At 45.5% G+C, this 24,579-nt stretch overlaps 1 protein-coding gene across 2 annotated transcripts in view; it reads right to left on the bottom strand.

Annotated features, from left to right (window-relative positions):
• Positions 1-24,579, bottom strand: part of LOC106577912 (tudor domain-containing protein 7B) — a 41,657-nt gene that overhangs the window by 4,634 nt on the left and 12,444 nt on the right. For both annotated transcript variants that reach the window (XM_014156361.2, XM_014156362.2), the window contains exons 2-16: positions 22,712-22,924; positions 21,668-21,812; positions 14,696-14,921; positions 11,455-11,534; positions 10,544-10,794; positions 8,994-9,622; positions 8,521-8,737; positions 8,204-8,315; positions 7,837-8,039; positions 7,526-7,660; positions 6,731-6,814; positions 5,321-5,455; positions 4,951-5,064; positions 2,661-2,797; positions 2,269-2,495 (exon numbers count right to left, since the gene is read on the bottom strand). In XM_014156361.2, coding sequence (XP_014011836.2) covers positions 2,269-2,495; positions 2,661-2,797; positions 4,951-5,064; positions 5,321-5,455; positions 6,731-6,814; positions 7,526-7,660; positions 7,837-8,039; positions 8,204-8,315; positions 8,521-8,737; positions 8,994-9,622; positions 10,544-10,794; positions 11,455-11,534; positions 14,696-14,921; positions 21,668-21,812; positions 22,712-22,924 — 2,908 coding nt within the window. The remainder of the gene's footprint in view (positions 1-2,268; positions 2,496-2,660; positions 2,798-4,950; positions 5,065-5,320; positions 5,456-6,730; positions 6,815-7,525; positions 7,661-7,836; positions 8,040-8,203; positions 8,316-8,520; positions 8,738-8,993; positions 9,623-10,543; positions 10,795-11,454; positions 11,535-14,695; positions 14,922-21,667; positions 21,813-22,711; positions 22,925-24,579) is intronic.

The raw sequence follows: 24,579 nt of genomic DNA, 5'->3' as shown, positions 1-24,579 counted from the left end.
ACGGATTACCAGGGCATGTACTCAGAGCATGCGCGGACCATCTGGCAAGTGTCTTCCCTGACATTTTCAACCTCTCCCTGACCAAGTCTGTAATACCCACATATTTCAAGCAGACCACCATAATCCGTGTGCCCCAGAATCCGAAAGTAACCTGCCTAAATGACTACCACCCGTAGCACTCACGTCGGTAGCTATGAAGTGCTTTGAAAGGCTGGTCATGTCTCACATCAACACCATCATCCCGGAAACCCTAGACCCACGCCAATTCGCATACGGCCCCAACAGATCCACAGGTGACGCAATCTCAATCCCATTCCGCACTGCCCTTTCCCACCTGGACAAAAGGAACACCTATGTGAGAATGCTGTTAATTGACTACAGCTCAGCGTTCAACACCATAGTGCCCACAAAGTTCATCACTCTGGGACCATGGGACTAAACACCTCCCTCTGCAACTGGATCCTGGACTTCCTGATGGGCCACCCCCAGGTGTTAAGGATAGGCAACAACACATCTGCCACACTGATCTTTAACACTGGGGCCCCTCAGGGGTGCATGCACAGTCCTCTCCTGTACTCCCTGTTCACTCATGACTGCATGGTCAAGTACGACTCCAACACAATCATTAAGTTTGCTGACAACACAACAGTGTTAGGCCTGATCACCGACAACGATGAGACAGCCTATAGGGAGGAGGTCAGAGACATGGCAAAAAATTGTCAAAGACTCCAGTCACCCAAGTCATAGACTGCTCTCTCTGCAACCGCACGGCAAGTGGTACCAGAGCACCAAGTCTAGATCCAAAAGGCTCCTTAACAGCTTCTACCCCCAAGCCATAAGACTGCTGAACAATTCATAAAATGGCCACCCAGACTATTTACATTGACCCCCCCCCCTTGTTTTTACACTGCTGCTACTCGCTGTTTATTATCTATGCATAGTCACCTCGACGAACCTGTACCCCCGCACTTTTACTCTGTACCGGTACCACCTGTATATAACCTCGTCATGTCATTTTATTGTGTTACTTTTTATTTTATACTTTAGTTTATTTGGTAAATATTTTCTTAACTCTATTTCTTGAACTGCATTGTTGGTTAAGGGCTTGTAGTAAGCATTTCACAGTAAGGTCTACACCTGTTGTATTCGGCCATGTGACAAATTTAATTTGACTTGATTTACTCAGTACTTTGTTGAAGCACCTTTGGAAACAATTACAGCCTCGAGTCTTCTTGGGTATGACGCTACAAGCTTAGCACACCTGTATTTGGGGTTTTTCTCCCATTCTTCTCTGCAGATCCTCTCAAGCTCTGTCAGGTTAGATGGGGAACGTCGTTGCACAGATATTTTCAGGTCTCTCTAGAGATGTTCGATCGGGTTCAAGTCCGGGCTCTGGCTGGGCCACTCAAGGACATTCCGAGACTTGTCTCGAAGCTACTCCTGTGTTGTCTTGGCTGTGTGCTTAGGGTCGTTGTCCTGTTGGAAGGTGAACCCTGATGGAAGGTGAGCGCTCTACAGCAGGTTTTCGTCAAGGATCTCGCTGTACTTTGCTCCATTCATCTTTTCCTCGATCCTGACTAGTCTCACAGTCCCTGTCGCTGAAAAACATCCCCACAGCATGATGCTGCCACCACCATGCTTCACCGTAGGGATGGTGCCAGGTTTCCTCCAGACGTGAGGCTTGGCATTCAGGCCAAAAAGACTTCAATCTTGGTTTCATCAGACCAGAGAATCTTGTTTCTCATGGTCTGAGAGTCTTTAGGTGCCTTTTGGCAAACTCCAAGCGGGCTGCCTTTTACTGAAGAGTGGCTTCGTCTGGCCACTCTACTATAAAGGCCTGATTGGTGGAGTGCTGCAGAGATGCTTGTCCTTCTGGAAGATTCTACCATATCCACAGAGAGACTCTGGAGCTCTATCAGAGTGATCATCGGGTTCCTGACCAAGGCCCTTCTCCCCCGACTGCTCAGTTTGGCCATGAGGCCAGCTCTAGGAAGAGTCTTGGTGGTTCCAAACTTCTTCCATTTAAGAATGATGGAGCCCACAGAGCTCAGTTTCAATACTCATAGCAAAGGGTCTGAATACCTATGTAAACAAGGAATCTTTTTTTTTTTTTTTTTCAAAATAACCTGTTTTCGCTTTATTATTATGGGGTATTGTGTGTAATTTGATGATAAAAAAAAAGTATTTTAAAGTAAGGTTGTAACGTAACAAAATGTGGAAAATGTCAAGGGGTCTGAATACTTTCCGAGTGCACTGTATGGTACTGACCTGCAGGTGGTAGTTCCAGCAGCAGGGGTAGCTTGATAGGTGTGGTGGATGAGGGAGGTGGGGGAGTCCCCGGAGGGGTGCTTGTACCCCCCGTCAGCCTTGGATCCGAGCGGGCACGTCTCAGCTGGGGCTTGGTCCCGTTGGAGCTCGGTGTGGGGGTGGTTGTGGAGGTCTTGGGGGTAGAGGTGAGGGTGGCAGTGGAGGTACAGGTGGAGGTCTTGGAAGGGCTGTGATAAGAGAAGATGACATATATACTATTGTCAAAGAGGCACTCAAAAGTGTATTTTTCCTAACCCCAACCCCACAAGAAAGCGGAGCTCGCACAACGGTAGGGGATTCCACACTGTGTAGGATTCAGGAACTGACTTGTTGAAATGGACTCCCAGCCCTACCAGTGGTCCCCTCTGTGTTTGAAGAGATCCGAGGCAGCCATTTGACGGTTGAGACTCCTCGCGGGGTCCTGGAAGTTCTTGTCGGGGAACAGGTAGACATGGACTACACTGAGCTTGGTCTCATCCAGCTTGGCGATCTGTGGAGAGAGGTCGGGGAGTGGATAAGAAGCCCAATATTTCAATACACAAACATATTTATCATACAAAACAGCCCAATCTCAGAGTGACGTTTCCAATGTTTACTCAGCAAAGACGTACCAGCTGAATACACACATTCAATACAGTGCAGTGTCCATTTCTACCCTGAGCCCTCACCCCCTCCCTTCCACTAAGATGTACTTCAGTCCATCATCCAGGATTTATCTATGCTCTTCTGTACTTCTTATCAGACAGCACCTGGAGTTATTGGGAACACATTCCTACAGTCTACCACTAAATAATGACACTTCTCATACACAAAGAGCTTAAAGCTAACACTACTTTCAATCTCGAAAGATATAAAAACTGTATATTCATACTAAGAGGATATAATGACAAAAAACAAAGATATAAAACACTAAAGATGTAAAGATATAAAACACTAAAGATATAAAACAGTAATATACAGAGCCTTCGGAAAGTATTCAGACCCCTTGATTTCTTCCCAAATTTTGTTACGTTACAGCCTTATTCTAAAATGGATTAAATATATATATATATTTTTTATTCAGCAATCTACACACAATACAATATGTCAAAAAACAGAAATACCTTATTTAAATAAGAATTCAGACCCTTTGCTATGAGACTTGAAATTGAGCTCAGGTGCATCCTGTTTCCATTGATCATCCTTGAGATGTTTCAACAACTTGATTGAGTCCACCTGTGGTAAATTCAATTAATTGGACAATATTTGGAAAGGCACACACCTGTCTATATAAGGTCCCACAGTTGACAGTGCATGTCAGAGCAAACAAAAACCAAGCCATGAGGTTGAAGGAATTGTCCGTAGAGCTCCGAGACAGGATTGTGTCGAGGCACAGATCTGGGGAAGGGTGCTAAAACATTGCTGCAGCATTGAAGGTCCCCAAGAACACAGTGGCCTCCTTATCATTAAAATGGAAGAAGTTTGTAGCCACCAAGACTCTTCCTAGAGCTGGCCGCCCAGCCAAACTGAGAACCCAATGGTCACTCTGACAGAGCTATAGAGTTCCTCTGTGGTGATGGGAGAACCTTCCAGAAGGACAACGATCTCTGCAGCACTCCACCAATCAGGCCTTTATGGTAGTGGCCAGTTGGAAGCCACTGCTCAGTAAAAGGCACATGACAGCCCGCTTGGAGTTTGCCAAAAGGCACCTAAAGGACTCTGACCATGAGAAACAAGATTCTCTGGTCTGATGAAACCAAGATTGAATTATTTAGCCTGAATGCCAAGAGTTACGTCTGGAAGAAACTTGGCACAGAGAGATCCTTGATCAAAACCTGCTTCAGAGTGCTCAGGACCTCAGACTAGGGCGAAGGTTCACCTTCCAACAGGACAACGACCCTAAGCACACAGCCAAGACAACACAGAAGTGGCTTTGAGAGAAGTCTCCGAATGTCCTCGAGTGGCCCAGCCAGAGCCCGGACTTGAACCCGATCGAACATCTCTGGAGAGACCTGAAAATAGCTGTGCAGCGATGCTCCCCATCCAACCTGGTAGAGCTTGAGAGGATCTGCAAAGAAGAATGGAAGAAACTCCCCAAATACAGGTGTGCCAATCTTGTAGCGTCATAACCAAGAAGACTCGAGGCTAAGACACTGCCAAAGGTTCTTCAACAATGTACTAAGTAAAGGGTCTGAATGCTTATGTAAATATGATTTCATTTTTTTCATGTTTCATCAATGTGCAAAAATGTCTAAACTTGTTTTTGCTTTGTCATTATGGGGTATTGTGAGTAGATTGATGAGGAAAAACAACTATTTCATCAACTTTAGAATAAGGCTGCAATGTAACAAAATGTGGAAAAAGTCAAAAGGTCTGAATACTGTGCGAAAGCTCTGTAAAACAGTAAATTTATAAAACAGTAATATAAAATCTCAGTGTTAAGAAGAATTCCGCTTTAAGTTTACGATGGTCACATACAAATGCATACACATACTCCTGTGTATCTCAGTGTGAGTATACACTACGTGTGTGTGTTGATACATTCTCAGAATGGATATTGGAAGTTGTCGCACACTCACAAAAAAGATGAGTTCTATGCAAAGCCTAGCCAATCAGACAGTCAAAGCCTAGTCACACTGAGGATAAAGAGGTGTAATATATTACCTTCACGCTGCAGTCTGTGGAGTTGAGCACGGCGTCTCGGACCCACTGAACAGCATCTGGAGTCCAGGAGCCCACACCACTCACAGTCAGGTCAGCCAGACAACACTTCACCACCTAGAGAGAGATTACTGCACATCAGACTACATTACCCAGACAACACTTCACCGCCTAGAGACTACTGCACGTCAGACTACATTACCCAGACAACACTTCACCGCCTAGAGACTACTGCAGTCAGACTACATTACCCAGGCTGCAGTCTGGGTAATCCATCTCACCTCAACACTTCACCGCCTAGCAGGTCAGACTACATTACCTATACACAGACCCCCCCCCACCACACACACACACACAACATCCATGTTCTGACCTGTGGTGGGATGGCAATCAGGTCCCGTAGGAAAGGAGGTGGGACTTCCCTCAGCTCAATCACCTCCACTGAGGCCTGCACCCCCAGGTCTATGAAGAGGATGTCCAACACACGACTACCATGGAGATTAGTGATCTATAGGAGAAAAAGGGGAATGAGGGAGGGTGAAAGAATACAGGGAGAGCGTGGAGAAAGTGTGAGAACATAGCATATGACCTGGTTGTCTAGGATGTGCTAGCATTGTGTGCTACAGATGTGGGATCTTAATTTGATCACTCTTATGTTGCTGAGAATTCTTCTGCACCGCAGGAGCTTGATGATTTACATAAATTCACTGAAAACCCACACTAACACACAGTTATATTAAAAGTATTGCACTTTTCATGTAGCTTAATTTTGGCCAGCTAATAACCTAACCACAGACCAAGCAACATTATGGACTAAACGTTCAAATCCTGTCACTGCAGGATTATTTTGCCGTGACAATACTGGTCAAATTAAGATCCTCCATCTGTATACATTTTGTACAATATTTGATGTAGAATTGAGCTACCGTAATTTCCGGACTATAAGCCGCAACTTTTTTCCCACGCTTTGAACCTGCAGTATGGCTTAAACAATGACGCGGCTAATATATGGATTTTTCCCGCTTTCAATTTTCTTTTCTCCAAAATAACACATTCTGTGACGTGCTCAGTTTTTTGGCGGCATGAAGCTTTCATTAGACCAATGAAATTGCCGAACGGGTTAAGGTCAAACAACTTTTTTGTTTACTGTTTAGATTAAATCGAGCGCTCTCAAACTTCCCATCATTCTGATTACGGTAGTCATTTTGTCACCCTCATCATGGTAAAGACACGGAAAAATGCATATGATGCAGCTTTCAAGTTGAAGGCGATTGATCTGGCTGTTGGAAAAGGAAATAGAGCTGCTGCACGGGAGCTTGGTCTTAATGAGTCGATGATAAGACGTTGGAAACAGCAGCGTGAGGAATTGACTCAGTGCAAAAAGACTTACTGCAAATTTTTTATTTTTTGTTACAAGCCGTGTTTCGTTAAAGCCTATTTATTTTTGTTACAAGCCGTGTTTCGTTAAAGCCTGTGTAAAGTTAATTTGTTTCAATGTACCGGTAGGCACCTGCGGCTTATAGACATGTGCAGCTTATTTATGTTCAAAATAATATATATTTTTTTTAATTCAGTGGGTGCGGTTTATATTCAGGTGCGCTCATTAGTCCAGAAATTACGGTAGTTAACTTCCATCCAGTGTAGTCACCTTCTGCTCCACCTCTTCATTGTGGGTCAAACTGAAGCTAGATGGTATGGCCTTTAGGCAGAACTGTAGCTGAGACATGCAGTATCTATCACTGCCACAAACTATTGACTGTATAGGCAACAGTATCCATCTCACCTCCACGCGAGTCCATTTGCCTTTGTAGCGTGCCAGACAGACTTTCCCACAGAACGGTCTGGACACCAGGAACTCTGACGTCACCTGCCACACACAAGAGATTATGTTATCAGTATAGGACAGGATTATGTCATCAACGTGAGACAGACACAGGCGAAAAAACAAACATGAGATCTACGTTGACTCAGACTGTTGAAGCAGAACATCTCAGGTCAAGGTTAATATATTGTATGTGGATAAACATTTTTTTTTTAACCAATTTTAGAATAAGGCTGTAACGTAACAACATGTGGAAAAAAGTCAAGGGGTCTGAATACCCTCTGAATACACTGTATATGCAGTATTATGTAGCCTGGTGTATGTATGTATGTATGTATGTATGTATGTATGTATGTATGTATGTATGTATGTATGTATGTATGTATGTATATATATATATATATACACACACACACACACGAGTCTGTATTTTGTGCATCTGAACAAACCTGAACACCGTCTTAGTGAATGATAACTGGGGACTACGGTAGGTACTATGTTGCCACTGGGTCAATGACAGTCAGTTCCAGTGTCATGTGATGAGATGAACTAAGTAGCCTGTGTCTTAACCCCAGATTATGTTCCTTAATCTCAACTGTGTCTGGCTCTCAGCAGCCTCCTCAGAGGACGACAGACAGAAGCTCTCACACACAAGCGCTTGCGCACGCACACAGACACACAGTCAGTCACACACACACACAGACAGACACACACAGTCACACACACAGACAGTCACACACACAGACACACGGGTACCTGTGAGTGGAAGTATGCCTCAGCCTTCTCCATGATCTCAGTGAGTTTGGCCAGACCTCGAGACGGGAGCTGGCAGTAGATGGTCCCGTCTGAACACACATTTCTCACAGCCACGTTCATATAGGCACTGTTCACCTACAGGGGGAGAGAGAGAACCATGGCTGGGTGAGACATGATCCCATTTCACTCAGATTCAAATAATATGGACTGAAAAACAGGGATTAATACAGTACTGATGAAAGATGCTCAAGAACGTCTTCGACCCACTGATAGTGGTACAGGCACTCTCCCCTCCTATGACAGTAACCCACCTGTAGGGGGCTGGCCAGAGTCTTGTCCTGCAGGGCTTTGATACATGCAGCGTTGACGTTGACATCATCATCCTGCGACGTGTCGTACAGGACCACCAATGGGGTCTGCCCTCTCTCTAGGATCTCAGCCAACAGGATCTTGCCACTGGTCATGGACTCAAACTTCTTCAGGACAGCAGGCTCCTGGCAGAAAGGCTCCAGACCTAGATAGATAAACAGACGGACGGACAGAAACTTCATTAAGAAGAAGAAACTGAATCCAAACATCTGACTGCAACATATTGTATAAAATCAACAAGCCTTCTGTAACTTGGTGATTTAAATAAATATATGTAATTCACTGTCTAAGATTTTGATCAAAACTCACCAGCCAATTGACACTTGGTGGCCTGGAAAGGCAGGTTGAAAAACTTCTCATGCAGCTCAAACACTTTGGCCTTGCTGATGACTTCCGAAAACCCGTGATCCACATAGTAAACCTACAGAGTCGCAAAAAACACAGTGAAAAAAAATAAGTGGAGAGAAGTGATTCATTTTCTACAATGTCAAACCCTAAACTCTCCTCCTATCCTTAAACCATTAACATGGCACCATAGATCCATAATATAACATATACCCTACGATATAGAAATCATTGTATCTTTATTCATTTCAAAGTTTCAACCAATTGACCTTTGAACTCACCTTGACCTTGTCGTCCATGACCTCTGTGACTTGTGCTCGTAGTATCTCCTCATCCTCCTCCGTCCTGACGGCAGCCAGCTGACCCGAGGTTAGGGAGGCCAGGGGTGTACCACTTCTCTTGTCACCAGTATGAGTGTTGTTGTCCTGGCAACAGTAGAATTCTCTCATCTTGTCCTCCAGAGCCTCCTGGGCCTGGGAGTAACCCTCTCCTATGTACCTGGATGGAGGATACACAGGATGGAGGATACACAGGGAGAGAGGGGAGGGTAAGGAAGCATTTCACGGGAAGGTCTACACCTGTTGTATTTGGCGCATGTGACAAATATAATTTGATTTGAGGGGGGAAAGAAGAGAGCGAGGAATCTTTCATTTCTTTCTATTCATCCAGGTAAGGCTTAGTTAAACAGCACTGAGGGCATATTCTTACTGCACCACAACCAAAGGACTCCCATGTCCATCCCACTGGTTCTTACCGGAGTATGACCCCGTTGGTATTAGCAGCCTCCCCCACCAACACAGAGGGGTACTCCTCTCGGGGGATGAGAAGAGGAGGTACAGTCTGGGTACTGAGCCTCCTCCCCGCCTCCTCTCTGGCCCTGCGCTCCTCCACTGACTCCCTCCTGTTGCGGTTCTCCTCCTCCCTGGTCCTCTTGTACAGAATGGCCCGTTTGGGGTTGTCCAGCATGGGGTATTCGATGGTGCAGAAGTCGGAGAGCAGCGAGAGATTCTCCAGGATGTGTTTGGGGAGTTTGGTTTTGTACGTGTCCAAGTAGAGTTTGGGTAAGGCGTGGGCCCATAGACCATTGCTGTATTTGACTAGAAGCTCTCCCAGTTTTTGTCTGAGGTTGGGAGAGAGGGTGGAGGGGGAGGCTGGAGGACTAGGGGAGGAGGAGGGGGGGGTGAGTGGGAGGGGGCTCATGGTAGTGGTAGAGGGGGTGGTAGGGGGCTTTGACTGGGGCTTGATGTCCATGGATGGGGTTAAGGCGGTGGAGGTGGGGCATTGGACTCTGGTAGGGACAGGGGATGGGGTCTGTGTTTGTGTTGGTTTCTTAGCCGGGTAGAGGAGTAACTCATTGGGGTTGCTGCTGCATGGTTTCTCTACCTGGAACAGGAGGACATATTCTTCAGATAAACAGAGTCTAGAACAACCAATGGCCATACAGTATGTATCAAGCATCTCAGAATAGGAGTGCTGATCTAGGATCCGGTCTTTCCTGTTCATGTAACCTTATTCATTGTGATGTAATAGTCAAAACAGATCCTAAATCAGCACGAGACATGAGATACATATATGCCCAGATCTAAAACACACAAAAGGATAAAACTGCCGTTATAAATCACATAATATTAAAATACTTCACACCATACACTATGCAGTTGTGGGGACTTACAGGCTATTTGACTTCGAGAGTATCAACTGTTACAACGGGTATAGGGTGAAAATATTTTTGCTCTTGCGAACCAGATGAGGGATGCTTATGACGGTATTACTGAACTCCATGTAAACATAGAAAATGTTTGGTTAGAAAATAAAACGCTATGTACAATATCAGTATTACACTCAAACCATGTTCTGTTTATTAAGCTACACATTATTCATACAGCTTTTAAAAATAAACTGAAATAAAGTATTTCATATATATAGGATCAGAATTTGAGCTAGTTTGCTACATCAAAATAATCCTGCAGCAACAGGAAAGGTGAATTATTATGTGGATTATAATTGATGGACATTTTTGTAGGGGTTGGTACATTTTTTCGTAAAGATATATCAAGTCTGAAATTTCAAAGTGGAAATTACAAACTTCAGAAGCCTTTTTAAACCTCAAATACACTACAAGTTTTAATGTCCTACATTGCAGGAAAGTTCTCCTGCAATAGGGTGGTCAAATGAAGTTCCTACATCTGTACATTCTGTGCAGATGTGTGTCCAGTGCTCCAGGTCTTACCAAGATAGTGATATTTCAACAGTGTAATTTAATACTGTACAGCAGTATAAATACAATACAACTACGGTACGCACGGTGCAGATGTGTGTCCAGTGCTCCAAGTCTTTGATTGCTTCACTAGGCAGGTCCTGTTTGTACAGTTCTCTGTAGAGCTGAGGCAGCTTGGACACCCAGAAACCATTACTGTACTTGTTCAGCATCTCTCTGATACGCCCTTGCACCTTCTGGGGGTTGTAGTTCCCACCGGGTGAGGGGTTGTAGTCCTTGGGGTAGTGATGTGGCTTGGGCTTCCCCGAGACAGCATTTTCCTTGAAGTTTGTGGGAGCTGGAGGAGGAAAGAGGAGGACATTTTAGGTGAAATTGGTAAGGCATGATTTGTATGAAATAATACAGGTCTAGACTTGTTATTGCACAGTTTTTGGGATTATATGGAATATATAAGTGCAGGAGTCTGTCCTGACCAGGCAGTTATAGTCTAGGGCCCAGAGGAAAACTCTGTGTTACATTGCAAGAGACTTTTGGTGCCTCGGGGTAACACTAAAATCGGTCTGCTTTCCTAGACCTGCCTCTTATTACCGAGAAGAAAGTCATGAGTTAGCAGCCTAATGCTAATCTCTAGCCTGTAATGTGATTTTTGCTTTGAGACGGGCTGTATTCAAAGTCATGAGTTAGCAGCCTAATGCTAATCTCTAGCCTGTAATGTGATTTTTGCTTTGAGACGTGCTGTATTCAAAAGGACAGTAATGTGAAGGACTGGAACCAGAGGGGTCAGTCATCTCTTGAAACAGTCATTTACACAGCTGTTTTACTCCTGATGTAAAGACTGATCTCTCTGTGAGGAACTACACCCCAGATGAAAACAGCAAACCTGTGGACTGATAAAACCCCTGATCTGGGACATACAGTCAGTCTATTGTAGTCCTTAAACTGTCCTACATACTGTTGCTCTGCTGGGCATTTGTGTGTGTGTCAGTGTCCCACGTACGGTTGCTCTGGGTGTTCCTGGAGAAATGAGTGTGCACTTCCTTCTGGAACAGTGACGGCAGGTTCATCCTTTTGTCTGACCTAAACACACAAGAAGAGAGAGAATGTTGACTTAGAACCCTTTCTACTGTATCCTTCAAATGACAGAGTCTAAACAGACACTTCTGAACCAATGGTGGGCCATGGAGGAATAACAAAAGGACTTGCATTCATTTCCTTTTTGTTTAGTTTCCTGGTTGGATACACAGGGCCTTCCCTGTGGCTCAGTTGGTAGAGCATGGTGTTTGCAACGCCAGCATGGTGTGTGCAGGGTTGTGGGTTCGATTCCCATGGGGGGCCAGTACAAAAAAACCAAAAAAAAATGCATGAAATGTATGCATTCACTACTGTAAGTCGCTCTGGATAAGAGCGTCTGCTAAAAAAAAATGTTAAAAAATTAGGGCATTTCTCAACCAAAAAAAGACTCAGGTGGAAGAAGCCAGCAATGTCAGTCAACCCAGTCAGTGTTAGACGAGTCTACTGTACTCCGCTGTACCCTGTTCACACTCCATAAACATTAGGCCTCATAGAAATTGAATAATTCCTTGAACAATCATCCCCATTCAATTCAATGGCTGAATGAGCCTTCTCCCCTTCTACTACACTGATTACACCCTACTACCCATAATTCTCTCTGAAGGGAGCTTCTCCATCCCAGAATTACCTTAGACAATAGGAGCATAACATTCTGAATAGATCACGCTTATACAACTGAGTCGCTGGGCAGAACAGCACCCGAAACAGGCCAATCATTGCCTGAAATCCCCAGACATAGATCATTGTGGGCCTGGGACCTCATTTATCATTATTGCATAGAAATGATTCTAAAATACTACTTACGAACGGAACTTAGAATGTTCGTACGCATAATAAAAGTGTGATTTATCAAACAATTCTACGAGCATCACACTACACCAGTAGTAGATAACCATTGATAAATACCAATTGTTATTAGCTTCAGTGATCGTGCACGACCTTGGCTGTTTGCATTTCGAAACGCCCCTAATTAAGTAGCATTACTTTTGTATAACCAAATTCAGTAATCTAATTACTTTCAGTTAATGTTGAATTACTTTCCCCTTAAGAGGCATTAGAAGAATAAAAAAAGGATTCATAAAACGCATTTGGTGTGTCATTGTAGTGGTCTCTGACATCATAGTGGTCTCTGACTTGTGGTCAGACTCGCTCAGGTGGAACAAATTTAAACTTGCACCTTTTTTCCATGCTGAATTGAATGTCATTGAGAAAACAGAAAGATGTCAATGTATTTTTTTTCACAAACATCCTTTCTGAATTTTAAATTAATCCAAGAAGTAATCATCTAGTTTAAAAATATATATCTGTAATCTGATTACAATATTTTAGCTGGTAATATAACTTATTACAGGTAGTTTAAAAAATATATATAAATCAGATTACATGTAATCAGTTGCTCTCCAACCCTGGCTGTAATGTGAGTGACCTCACATACACTCAAATGTGTGTGTGTGTGTGTATATCTGTGTGTGTGTGTCTGTGTATATCTGTGTGTGTGTGTGCATCTGTGTGTGTGTATATCTGTGTGTGTGTCCGTGTATATCTGTGTGTGTGTGTGTGTGTGTGTGTGTGTGTGTGTGTGTGTGTGTGTGTGTGCAGGTGTTTGCGTGCGTGCGTCTGTGCTGCCTGCCTGTGTGTCTCTTTGCATTTGATTTGAGACGTCAGATGAAAGTGACCGTCCTACTACAGACTACAGACATGCTGATTCATTGGGCTGCTAATCTGTAGCAGAATAGGAGAGGGATTAGTCTGCCTTGTCCCTATGGTTTCAGTCATGCCACCCAGGTCTCTGCTGTAGTCCACTGTCTGATGAGAGAGTGTCACTGATACACAAAACAGAAGAGTGAGTCGGTTGAGGTCAGTTGTTTTCATTAGCTAGCTGCCAGGGCCCAGATTGTGCTGGAAAAAACAGGATAGGGGGGAGTGAGAGGGAGGGAGACAGAAGGGGTGAGAGAGAGAGAGAGAGAGAAAGAGAGAGGCTGTTGCAGCTCTGGTGCTACTCCTGAATAAGCACAGAGGGAGGAAAGGGAGCGAGCGGGAGGGAGAGAGGAGAGGGATGGCTGGCACCGCCAATCCAACCAGTGTGTTCCAGCGCCATTGATTCACAATGCTATTCTCATTCAAGTCATTCACTAAGGAAGAGACCGAAGAGGACAGACCGAAGAGGACAGAGGAATGAAAGAGAAAAAAACACAGTGGAGAGTGACTGACTGACTGAGAGAAAGAATCCTTGTCTTCATTATTTTCATCCTTTAATTTCCTGATTCGTAGTTCTTGATTCTGATTCCTAGTAGTTCCTGATTCCTAGTAGCTCCTGAATCTGATTCCTAGTAGTTCCTGATTCCTAGTAGTTCCTGAATCTGATTCCTAGTAGTTCCTGATTCCTAGTAGCTCCTGAATCTGATTCCTAGTAGTTCCTGAATCTGATTCCTAGTAGTTCCTGATTCCTAGTAGCTCCTGAATCTGATTCCTAGTAGTTCCTGATTCCTAGTAGTTCCTGAATCTGATTCCTAGTAGTTCCTGATTCCTAGTAGCTCCTGAATCTGATTCCTAGTAGTTCCTGAATCTGATTCCTAGTAGTTCCTGATTCTGATTCCTAGTTTGTTTTAGAGTGCATGGAACAGAATCCCCCCCCTCACAGCGATGGCAATGCTTGCACTCAAAGTGATACTTCCTTGAAGCTGGAATCCTTAATGGTGAAACAGCCATATCCATTTGCGTTATTACAACAAAGAAGATACTGAAAACAAACCGTTTTTTCCCCCTCTGACATCATCGCACGCACGGTAGATGAGCACAATATGTACTCCAATGTTTTTCACTAATCTGCACAACGCTCCTCAGCTCCGCAACAGAAACAACAACAATCGTGGTGGAGCGGCCAGTGGCACTATTTCCCCCTATTGCAGATTCCACCTTTAACAGAGTAAGAAACTCTAACTATTGAATTTCTAGAGAGTCGTTCTACAAGGACAGAATTTCAAACAGCCCCAACAGAGGATAGCTATTCACAGTACTAGGTCAGCAGAGCGAGAAAACGTCAGTCTGTCTCTCTTTTTGACAAGTTCTTCCTCCATTTCTTTTCCATTTAACTCCTTTCAGTCATAAGGGAATGATTAGTGCAGTCTAGCCAGTCTAGTTTATGGTTTCCACTGATCACCACTCACCTCTCAGAGGGCACATAGGACTTCCTGGTCGCAGGGGTGTTCTGATTGATTGGTTTGTTCTGGTTGGAGCTCTGATTGCTCTTTCCCTCTGATTGGGTGTCCCTCATGTCCCTCTCCTGTCTGAAGTTTCCATGCTGGCCTCCCAATCCTCGGCCGCCCCCACCTCCTCCTCGCCCCACACCGCGACCCCTGTGGTCAGGCTGTCTCAGAGAGGTTCTGGGCTTGGCTGGGGAGGAGACAAAGATGGTAGTGGCAGGATGATAAGAAATACACAGCTGTATACACACACATAGAAACATGTACAGAACTAACACACACCAGTAGGCAAAGCACTCCACGTCATGCCATGTCACACTCAGGAACGCACGCCCTTCACCTCCATCATCTACAAAAGGTCAGTTGGCAAGGGGAGAAAATAACACAGACAAGACACTGACGTACGGCTTCCTGTGCTTTAGTCAATTAGAAAAAACAGTCACTATAACTGTCACTGTAGATTACGTCATCGTCATGCTTTGCTGCTCCGTTTTGAGATGACATCATACCTTTCAGTACATTCCTGTAATGACATCGATCATCCCGAAAGCCGGGCCGACAAGTCATCATCACCAGTGGGATCAAATGGATGACAACATAGCTTTTTAATATGCTCGATCGTCAAATTATCATACTCTTTTTCTCGAAGCCTCGATTGGAGGTCAGATATTCTACAATCTCTCTGCAGCACTTAACATCGTACACTACATGACCAAAAGTATGTGGACACCTGCTTGTCAAAAATCTCATTCCAAAATCATGGGCATTAATATGGAGTTGGTATGAGGTCAGGGCTCTGTGCAGGCCAGTCAAGTTCTTGCACACCAATCTTGACAAACCGTTTCTGTATGGACCTCGTTTTGTGCATGGGGCATTGTCATGCTGAAACAGGAAAGGGCCTTCCCCAAAATTTTGCCACAAAGTTGGAAGCAAAGAATCGTCTTGAATGCCATTGTATGCTGTAACGTTAAGATTGCCCTACACTGAAACTAAGGGGCCTAGCCCGAACCATGAAAAACAGCCCCAGGCCATTATTCCTCCTCCGCCAAACTTTACAGTTGGCACTATGCATTCGGGCAGATGGCGTTCTCCTGGCATCCGTCAAACCTAGATTTGTCTGTCGGACTGCCAGATGGTGAAGCGTGATTCCACTACTCCAGAGTCCAATGGCGGCGAGCTTTACACCACTCCAGCCGACACTTGGCATTGCACATGGTGATCTTAGGCTTGTGTGTGGCTGCTCGGCCATGGAAACCCATTTCATGAAGCTCCAGACGAAAAGTTATTGTGCTGACGTTGCTTCCAGAGGCAGATTGGAACTCAGTATTGAGTGTTGCAACTGAGGACAGATGATTTGAATGCGCACTTGCTTCAGCACTTGGCGGTCCCATTCTGTGAGCTTGTGTGGCCTACCACTTCATGGCTGAGCCGTTGTTGCTCCTAGACATTTCCAGATTGCATGGCTGTGTGCTCGACTTTATACACCTGTCAGCAACGGGTGCGGCTGAAATAGCTAAATTCACTAATTTGAAGTGGTGTCCACATACTTTTGTATATACAGTGTACCTGTAGCATGACGTACCACAGTACCCATAATGCTCTATATCTGTATCCGGTTCATTAACCTAGTTCCGACATGACACCACCCTGTCCAATCCAGTGCAAGACTAATATTACATCATACGCTTTACATTACATCATCAACCCACGCCAGATTCTGTCTGACATGTTACATCACCCATGTCAGCCAATCCCAGCTGTCATGACTTCACACACCACACCACTCCACACCAACTCACTCCATACTACAACACCATTCCACACTACACCACTCAATTCCACACCACACACACTACTCCACACCACTCCACACCACACCACACTGTTCTACTCCACACTGTTCTACTCCACACTATTCTACTCCACACTATTCTACTCCACACCCCACTCTTCTTCTCCACACCCCACTATTCTACTCCACACCCCACTATTCTACTCCACACGATTCTACTCCACACCACACCATTCTATTCCACACCACACTTCTCCACACTACCTCACAATACACTAATCCACTCCACACTACTCTACACCACATTACCCCACATCAATCCACACCACATTACCCCACATCAATCCACACCACACTACTCCGCTCCACACCACCTCACAATACACGACTCCACACTACACCATACTACACCATACTACTCTACTCCACACTACTCCGCTCTACTCCACACTACTCCGCTCTACTCCACACTACTCCACACCAATCTACTCCACACTACTCCACATCACACTACACCACTCCACACCACTCCACACCGCTCCACAGCACCTCACAATACACTACACCACGCCACACCAATCCACACCGCTCTACACCGCTCCACACACACTAATTCACATCAGTCTACCTCACACCACACCTCTAAGCCTGATGGTCTCCTCCTCCCTGCTTCCCTCATCCTCCCTTCCACACCTCTGCAGAACCTAATATTCACCAATGTGGCAGTCTGCCTCACAACGCAACTCTGACCTGTCTGATATGTTACATCATCCACGTCAGCCCATCCCAGCTGTCATGACATCACAGTCTACTCCACACCACACCACTAAGCCTGACGGTCTCCTCCTCCTCTCATCCTCCCTTCCAACACCTCTGCAGAACCTAATACTCACCAAGTCTTCCACCGCAGCCAGGTAGCCTCCTTATTCCACTGCTTGTACAGATACTTTAGCTACAGCTAATTGCCGAATGCGGCAGTCTGTCTCACAATGCAACTCAGTGACACAGTGTCTAGTGACGCTCCATCTGAGGTTAGGCGAGGCGACACCGGAGGTGGCGAGACAGAGACAGATGCAGCAGAAGTAGCATCCCAGAGTTTCCTGGTTTTGGATTTCAGAAAGGAACAATATTTCTAGCTGTATTCAGCCTCCATTCAGGAGATGTGAAGGGAGAGAGGGAGGAAGATAGAGACAGAGAGAGACAGAGAGGAAGAGAGAGAAATAAAGAGAGAGACAGACCGACAGAGAGGAGGCAGGAAGAGACAGAGGCTGCTGCATTGGCATGTGAATCAGCACCTTACCTCTTGCTTCCAAATGCTCTGTTCACACCACTCTACAGCTGCGATTAGTTTCTTTGCTCTCTCTCTATCTCCGTTTACTCTAGCTTTCTCTGTCTCTTGCTCTCCGCCTCCCTCCCTCGCTCTCTCCCCGCCCGTCTCCCTCCCTCCCTCCCTCTCCTTCTCTCTCCCTTCTCTCTCTACTTCATCCCCCTCTCTCTCTGCTTCATCTCTCTCCCCCCTCTCTCTCCCCCCCCTCTGCTTCATCTCTCTCCCCCTACCCCCTCTCTCTGCTTCATATCTCCCTCCCTCCCCCCCTCTCTCTGCTTCATCTCTTCCTCCCCTCATCTCCCTCCCATTCTCTCTCCCTCCCTCCCTGCTTCATCTCTCTCACCCTCTTTCTGCTTCATCGCTCTCCCCCTCTCCACTTCATCCCTCTCTCCCTGCCCCTCTCTCTCTGCCTGCCTCCTTCCCTCCCTCTCTCCCCTTCTTATTCTCACTCTCCCTCCCTACCCCCCTTCTCTCTCTACTTCATCCCCCTCTCTCTCTCCCCCCTCTCTGCTTCATCTCTCTCCCCCACTCTGCTTCATCCCTCTCCCCCACTCTGCTTCATCCCTCTCCCCCACTCTGCTTCATCCCTCTCCCCCACTCTGCTTCATCCCTCTCCCCCACTCTGCTTCATCCCTCTCCCCCACTCTGCTTCATCCCTCTCCCCCACTCTGCTTCATCTCTCTCCCCCACTCTGCTTCATCTCTCTCCCCCACTCTGCTTCATCTCTCTCCCCCACTCTGCTTCATCTCTCTCCCCCACTCTGCTTCATCTCTCCCTCCCTCCCCCCTCTCTGCTTCATCTCTCTCTTCCTCCCCCATCTCTATCTCCCTGTGTAATCTCTCCCCCCTCTCTTCATCTCCCCCCCAATCTCCCCCCTCTCTCTCTGCGTCATCTCTCTCCCCCCTCTCTACTTTATCGATCTCTCTGCTTCATCTCCATCTTCCTCCCCCATCTCTATCTCTCTGCGTCATCTCTCCCCCTCCCTCTACTTCATCTCTCTCTCCCTCCCCCCTCTCTCTGCTTCAACTCTCTCATCCCCCGCCCCACCTCTGGTACAAGGAGCAAAATAAGCCACTACATGTACCTGCCATAGCAGCACATAAAACTACTGAACAACAACACCACCTGAAAGAATGTACTGAACACTGAAAGAATGGACTGAGTACTGACAAATTAATCAGGAAATAGTCAAGCTACCTTTCCATGTCATTAACTTTCAACCTGTCAGCATACTCTTGTAAATCAAGTACATACAGTGAGGGGGAAAAAGTATTTGATCCCCTGCTGATTTTGTACGTTTGCCCACTGTCAAAGAAATGATCAGTCTATGATTTTAATGGTAGGTTTATTTGAACAGTGAGAGACAGAATAACAAAAGAATCCTGAAAAACGCATGTCAAAAATGTTATAATTTATAAAATTTTTGACATGCGTTTTTCAGGATTCTTTTTTGCATTTTAATGAGGGAAGTAAGTATTTGACCCCCTCTCAATCAGAAAGATTTCTGGCTCCCAGGTGTCTTTTGTACAGGTAACGAGCTGAGATTAGGAGCACACTCTTAAAGGGAGTGCTCCTAATCTCAGTTTGTTACCTGTATAAAAGACACCTGTCCACAGAAGCAATCAATCAATCAGATTCCAAACTCTCCACCATGGACAAGACCAAAGAGCTCTCCAAGGATGTCAGGGACAAGATTGTAGACCTACACAAGGCTGGATTGGGCTACAAGAACATCGCCAAGCAGCTTGGTGAGAAGGTGACAACAGTTGGTGCGATTATTCCCAAATGGAAGAAACACAAAAGAACTGTCAATCTCCCTCGGCCTGGGGCTCCATGCAAGATCTCACCTCGTGGAGTTGCAATGATCATGAGAACAGTGAGGAATCAGCCCAGAACTACACGGGAGGATCTTGTCAATGATCTCAAGGCAGCTGGGACCATAGTCACCAAGAAAACAATTGGTAACACACTACGCCGTGAAGGACTGAAATCCTGCAGTGCCCGCAAGGTCCCCCTGATCAAGAAAGCACATATACATGCCCGTCTGAAGTTTGCCAATGAACATCTGGATGATTCAGAGGACAACTGGGTGAAAGTGTTGTGGTCAGATGAGACTCAACTCATCAACTCAACTCGCCGTGTTTGGAGGAGGAGGAATGCTGTCTATGACCCCAAGAACACCATCCCCACCGTCAAACATGGGAGGTGGAAACATTATGCTTTGGGGGTGTTTTTCTGCTAAGGGGACAAGACAACTTCACTGCATCAAAGGGACGATGGACGGGGCCATGTACCGTCAAATCTTGGGTGAGAACCTCCTTCCCTCAGCCAGGGCATTGAAAATGGGTCGGGGATGGGTATTCCAGCATGACAATGACCCAAAACACACGGCCAAGGCAACAAAGGAGTGGCTCAAGAAGAAGCACATTAATTAAGGTCCTGGAGTGGCCTCGCCAGTCTCCAGACCTTAATCCCATAGAAAATCTGTGGAGGGAGCTGAAGGTTCGAGTTGCCAAACGTCAACCTCGAAACCGTAATGACTTGGGGAAGATCTGCAGAGGAGTGGGACAAAATCCCTCCTGAGATGTGTGCAAACCTGGTGGCCAACTACAAGAAACGTCTGACCTCTGATTGCTAACAAGGGTTTTGCCACCAAGTACTAAGTCATGTTTTGCAGAGGGGTCAAATACTTATTTCCCTCGTTAAAATGCAAATCAATTTATAACATTTTTGACATGTGTTTTTCTGGATTTTTTTGTTGTTATCCTGTCTCTCACTGATCAAATAAACCTACCATTAAAATTATAGACTGATCATTTCTTTGTCAGTGGGCAAACGTACAAAATCAGCAGGGGATCAAATACTTTTCCCCCTCACTGCACATTGTCCTACATCGCTGTCCCACTGGGCACAGACGTCAATTCAACATTTAATCCACGTTGGTTACATGTGGAAACAACATTGATTCAACTAGCGTGTGCCCAGTGCGGTCCCATTCCAAACGTGTGTAGGTAATCGAGTTCAGACTTATTCTACAATCAAGCTCAAGTGACCGTGTAATTTGATAAAAGTTAATTGCATGTTCACCAGTTTCGTTCCAAAAGGGGGCATTCAATGGAATCAGTATGAGGTGAAATCTGTTTCAAAAGGTTTGGATCTCTGCTAATACAATAGCAGGTATATACAGAGACAGTCACACAAGGCTGCCCTGCTCAGATAAGACCCAATATGCCTTTCTATACTGTAGCTTTGGTGGCTATGGAAAAGGCTGAGGCTACGGATCCCCGTAGGTAACCGGCCCCTCCCACCGCATCCTGAATCATGTTCTGCATGTTTCTTTACCTCCATTTTACACATACATTTTTGTGGTCTCCTTCCCTTCACATTTCTTCCAGTCAATAGTGAATGATATGTCCATGTAGCATCTGCATAGCAAACATTTGACCTCAATCAGTTTCATGGGGATATGCATTTAGAGCTTCTTGAGTTTTACAGTGTTGCGTCGAGGTAGCCTACAGCGTTGCGGCGAGGTAGCCTACAGCGTTGCGGCGAGGTAGCCTACAGCGTTGCGGCGAGGTAGCCTACAGCGTTGCGGCGAGGTAGCCTACAGTGTTGTAGGCTACAGGGGGGTCAAGAAAAGTCGGCTCCGAAGCCACTCCATATTGAAAAATAATATGGATTACGCAGTCAGACAAAGACCTCCCCCACACAGACAGACAAAAACACACACACACACACACACACACACACACACACACACACACACACACACACACACACACACACACACACACACACACACACACACACACCCTACCATTGAGGATGAGAGGGGCGGCCGGTTTGACCCTCATCTGACAGTTGACCATTTGGGGTCGTCCAGTCTTCTTGGAGGTACGCTGTCGAGCCACCAGTTTGGCAACGTGGGCCGTCTCGCCGGAGACTGAAGCGAAACACACCATCTGGAGAGGATCGAGAGGAGACGCGCGCACCACAGGGCACACTCATTATCTCACACCAGCAGGATGCTAATCGCTCAGCATCATTTCTTTAATTACTTTGGCGTCTCATAGAGACATCTTTTGATACTTTCATTATCTTTAGCCAGCCACTGGAGTGTATGTGTGCAGTAAGCGAATTGTGAAGTCCCCAAAAGCGAACAAGAAGTCCCCACAAGAATAGTAAACGAACAAAAATGTAACCAACTGGGGACATTTTGTTAGTCCTGACGAGGTCAAATGCTAATTCTAGGGGGTTCAGGGATAAGGTTAGAATTAGTGTTAGAATTATATTTAGACTTAGGGTCAGAAGCTAGGGTTAGTTTTAGGGTTAGATGCTAGGGTTAGGTTAGGGTAAGAGTAGAGTTGGGTTTAGGGTTAAGTTTAGGGAAAATAGGATTTTGAATGGGACTGAATTCTGAGTCCCCACAAGGTTAGCTGTACAAGACGGTGTGTGTGTACGTGTGCGTGTTTGTGTGTGTTGGTGTGTCTGAGTGTTGGTGAGTGTGTGTGCATGTGTTTGTATGTGTGCATGTTGGTGTGCATGTGTACGTGTTGGTCTGTACGTGTTGGTGTGTGTGTGTGTATATGTATGTGTGCGTGTTGGTGTGTCTGAGTGTTGGTGTGTGTGTCCATCTGTCCGTCCGTCTGTGTGTTTGTCCATCTGTCCGTCCATCTGTGTGTTTGTGTCTCAGTTTGTGTGTTTTCTCCTTATGCTGTTTGTCTCCCGGTCCGTCCGTCCATCCATCCATCCATCCACCCGTCTATCCATCCACCCGTCTATCCGTCCATCCATCCACCCGTCCATCCGTCCATGAGTTTGTATGTGTGTGTGTGTGTGTGTGTGTACACTCTCTCCTCACCTCCCCAGTGCGGTTGCGCTCCATGCAAACCACGCTGGGCATGCTGTGCAGCAGGGCGTCCAGACTGGCATGACCCATCTGTTTATGAGGGATCTGTTCACCAGTCAGAGCCTTGTATTCAGACTGGAGGCGAGACAAAGACACCCCGGGCCCGCTCTTATTGGCCGCCAGCACCACCCGTAACATCCTCTTCATCAGCTCCACATCTGTCATCTATACGGACATAAAACCAGGAAGTTGAAATTCTTGATAAGTTTTATTAGGATAAAGACAGCTGTTTTATATCATAGTTTGATCTATTGACCTATTCAAATAAAGGGTGACTTACATAACTATTATTATTTTATTTGACCAGGTTGTGCTGATAAAGGTGAGGTCAAAATACCTATTTTTCAAGGGAACCCTGGCCAAAACGCCTGGTCTCATAGACTAGACGTAACATAGTAAACGTAAATCCGGGACACCTGGCCAAGAGGGCAAAGAACTGGCACTGTCGTAGCACTTTACATTATAGCACCGAAAGTTTTTTATTTTATTTATTTATTTCACCTTTATTTAACCAGGTAGGCAAGTTGAGAACAAGTTCTCATTTACAATTGCGACCTGGCCAAGATAAAGCAAAGCAGTTCGACAACATACAAAAACACAGAGTTACACATGGAGTAAAACAACATACAATCAATGATGCAGTAGAAAAAAAAGAAGACTATATACAATGTGAGCAAATGATATGAGATAAGGGAGGTAAAGGCAAAAAAAAGCCATGGTGGCAAAGTAAATAAAGTATAGCAAGAAAAACACTGGAATGGTAGATTTGTAGTTTGAAGAAAGTTCAAAGTTAAAATATAAATAATATGGTGCAAAGGAGCAAAATAAATAAAATAAATAAATACAGTAGGGGAAGAGGTAGTAGTTTGGGCTAAATTGAAAGTGGGACCAACATGGTAATAGCATGGTAGCAAGTTATAGGCCAATGAAAAAAGTATGTTACTGTGCTTGTTCTGTAACTAATGGAAACTAATTCCCCTGTCTTTGGGCACAATACAGATGTGTTGTATTAAAAAGGTATTGGTACAAGGCACAGCCCCTTGAGGACATGATCAGATATATACTGCTCAAAAAAATAAAGGGAACACTAAAATAACACATCCTAGATCTGAATGAATGAAATAATCTTATTAAATACTTTTTTCTTTACATAGTTGAATGTGCTGACAACAAAATCACACAAAAATAATCAATGGAAATCCAATTTAATCAACCCATGGAGGTCTGGATTTGGAGTCACACTCAAAATTAAAGTGGAAAACCACACTACAGGCAGATCCAACTTTGATGTAATGTCCTTAAAACAAGTCAAAATGAGGCTCAGTAGTGTGTGTGGCCTCCACGTGCCTGTATGACCTCCCTACAACGCCTGGGCATGCTCCTGATGAGGTGGCAGATGGTCTCCTGAGGGATCTCCTCCCAGACCTGGACTAAAGCATCCGCCAACTCCTGGACAGTCTGTGGTGCAACGTGGCGTTGGTGGATGGAGCGAGACATGATGTCCCAGATGTGCTCAATTGGATTCGGGTCTGGGTAATGGGCGGGCCAGTCCATAGCATCAATGCCTTCCTCTTGCAGGAACTGCTGACACACTCCAGCCACATGAGGTCTAGCATTGTCTTGCATTAGGAGGAACCCAGGGCCAACCGCACCAGCATATGGTCTCACAAGGGGTCTGAGGATCTCATCTCGGTACCTAATGGCAGTCAGACTACCTCTGGCGAGCACATGGAGGGCTGTGCGGCCCCCCGAAGAAATGCCACCCCACACCATGACCGACCCACCGCCAAACCGGTCATGCTGGAGGATGTTGCAGGCAG

Source organism: Salmo salar, chromosome ssa18 (genome assembly GCF_905237065.1).
Source record: "Salmo salar chromosome ssa18, Ssal_v3.1, whole genome shotgun sequence".
NCBI lineage: Eukaryota > Metazoa > Chordata > Actinopteri > Salmoniformes > Salmonidae > Salmo > Salmo salar.
The sequence above is the reverse complement of the archived record's forward strand: the minus strand, read 5'-3'. Positions and strand labels throughout refer to the sequence as shown.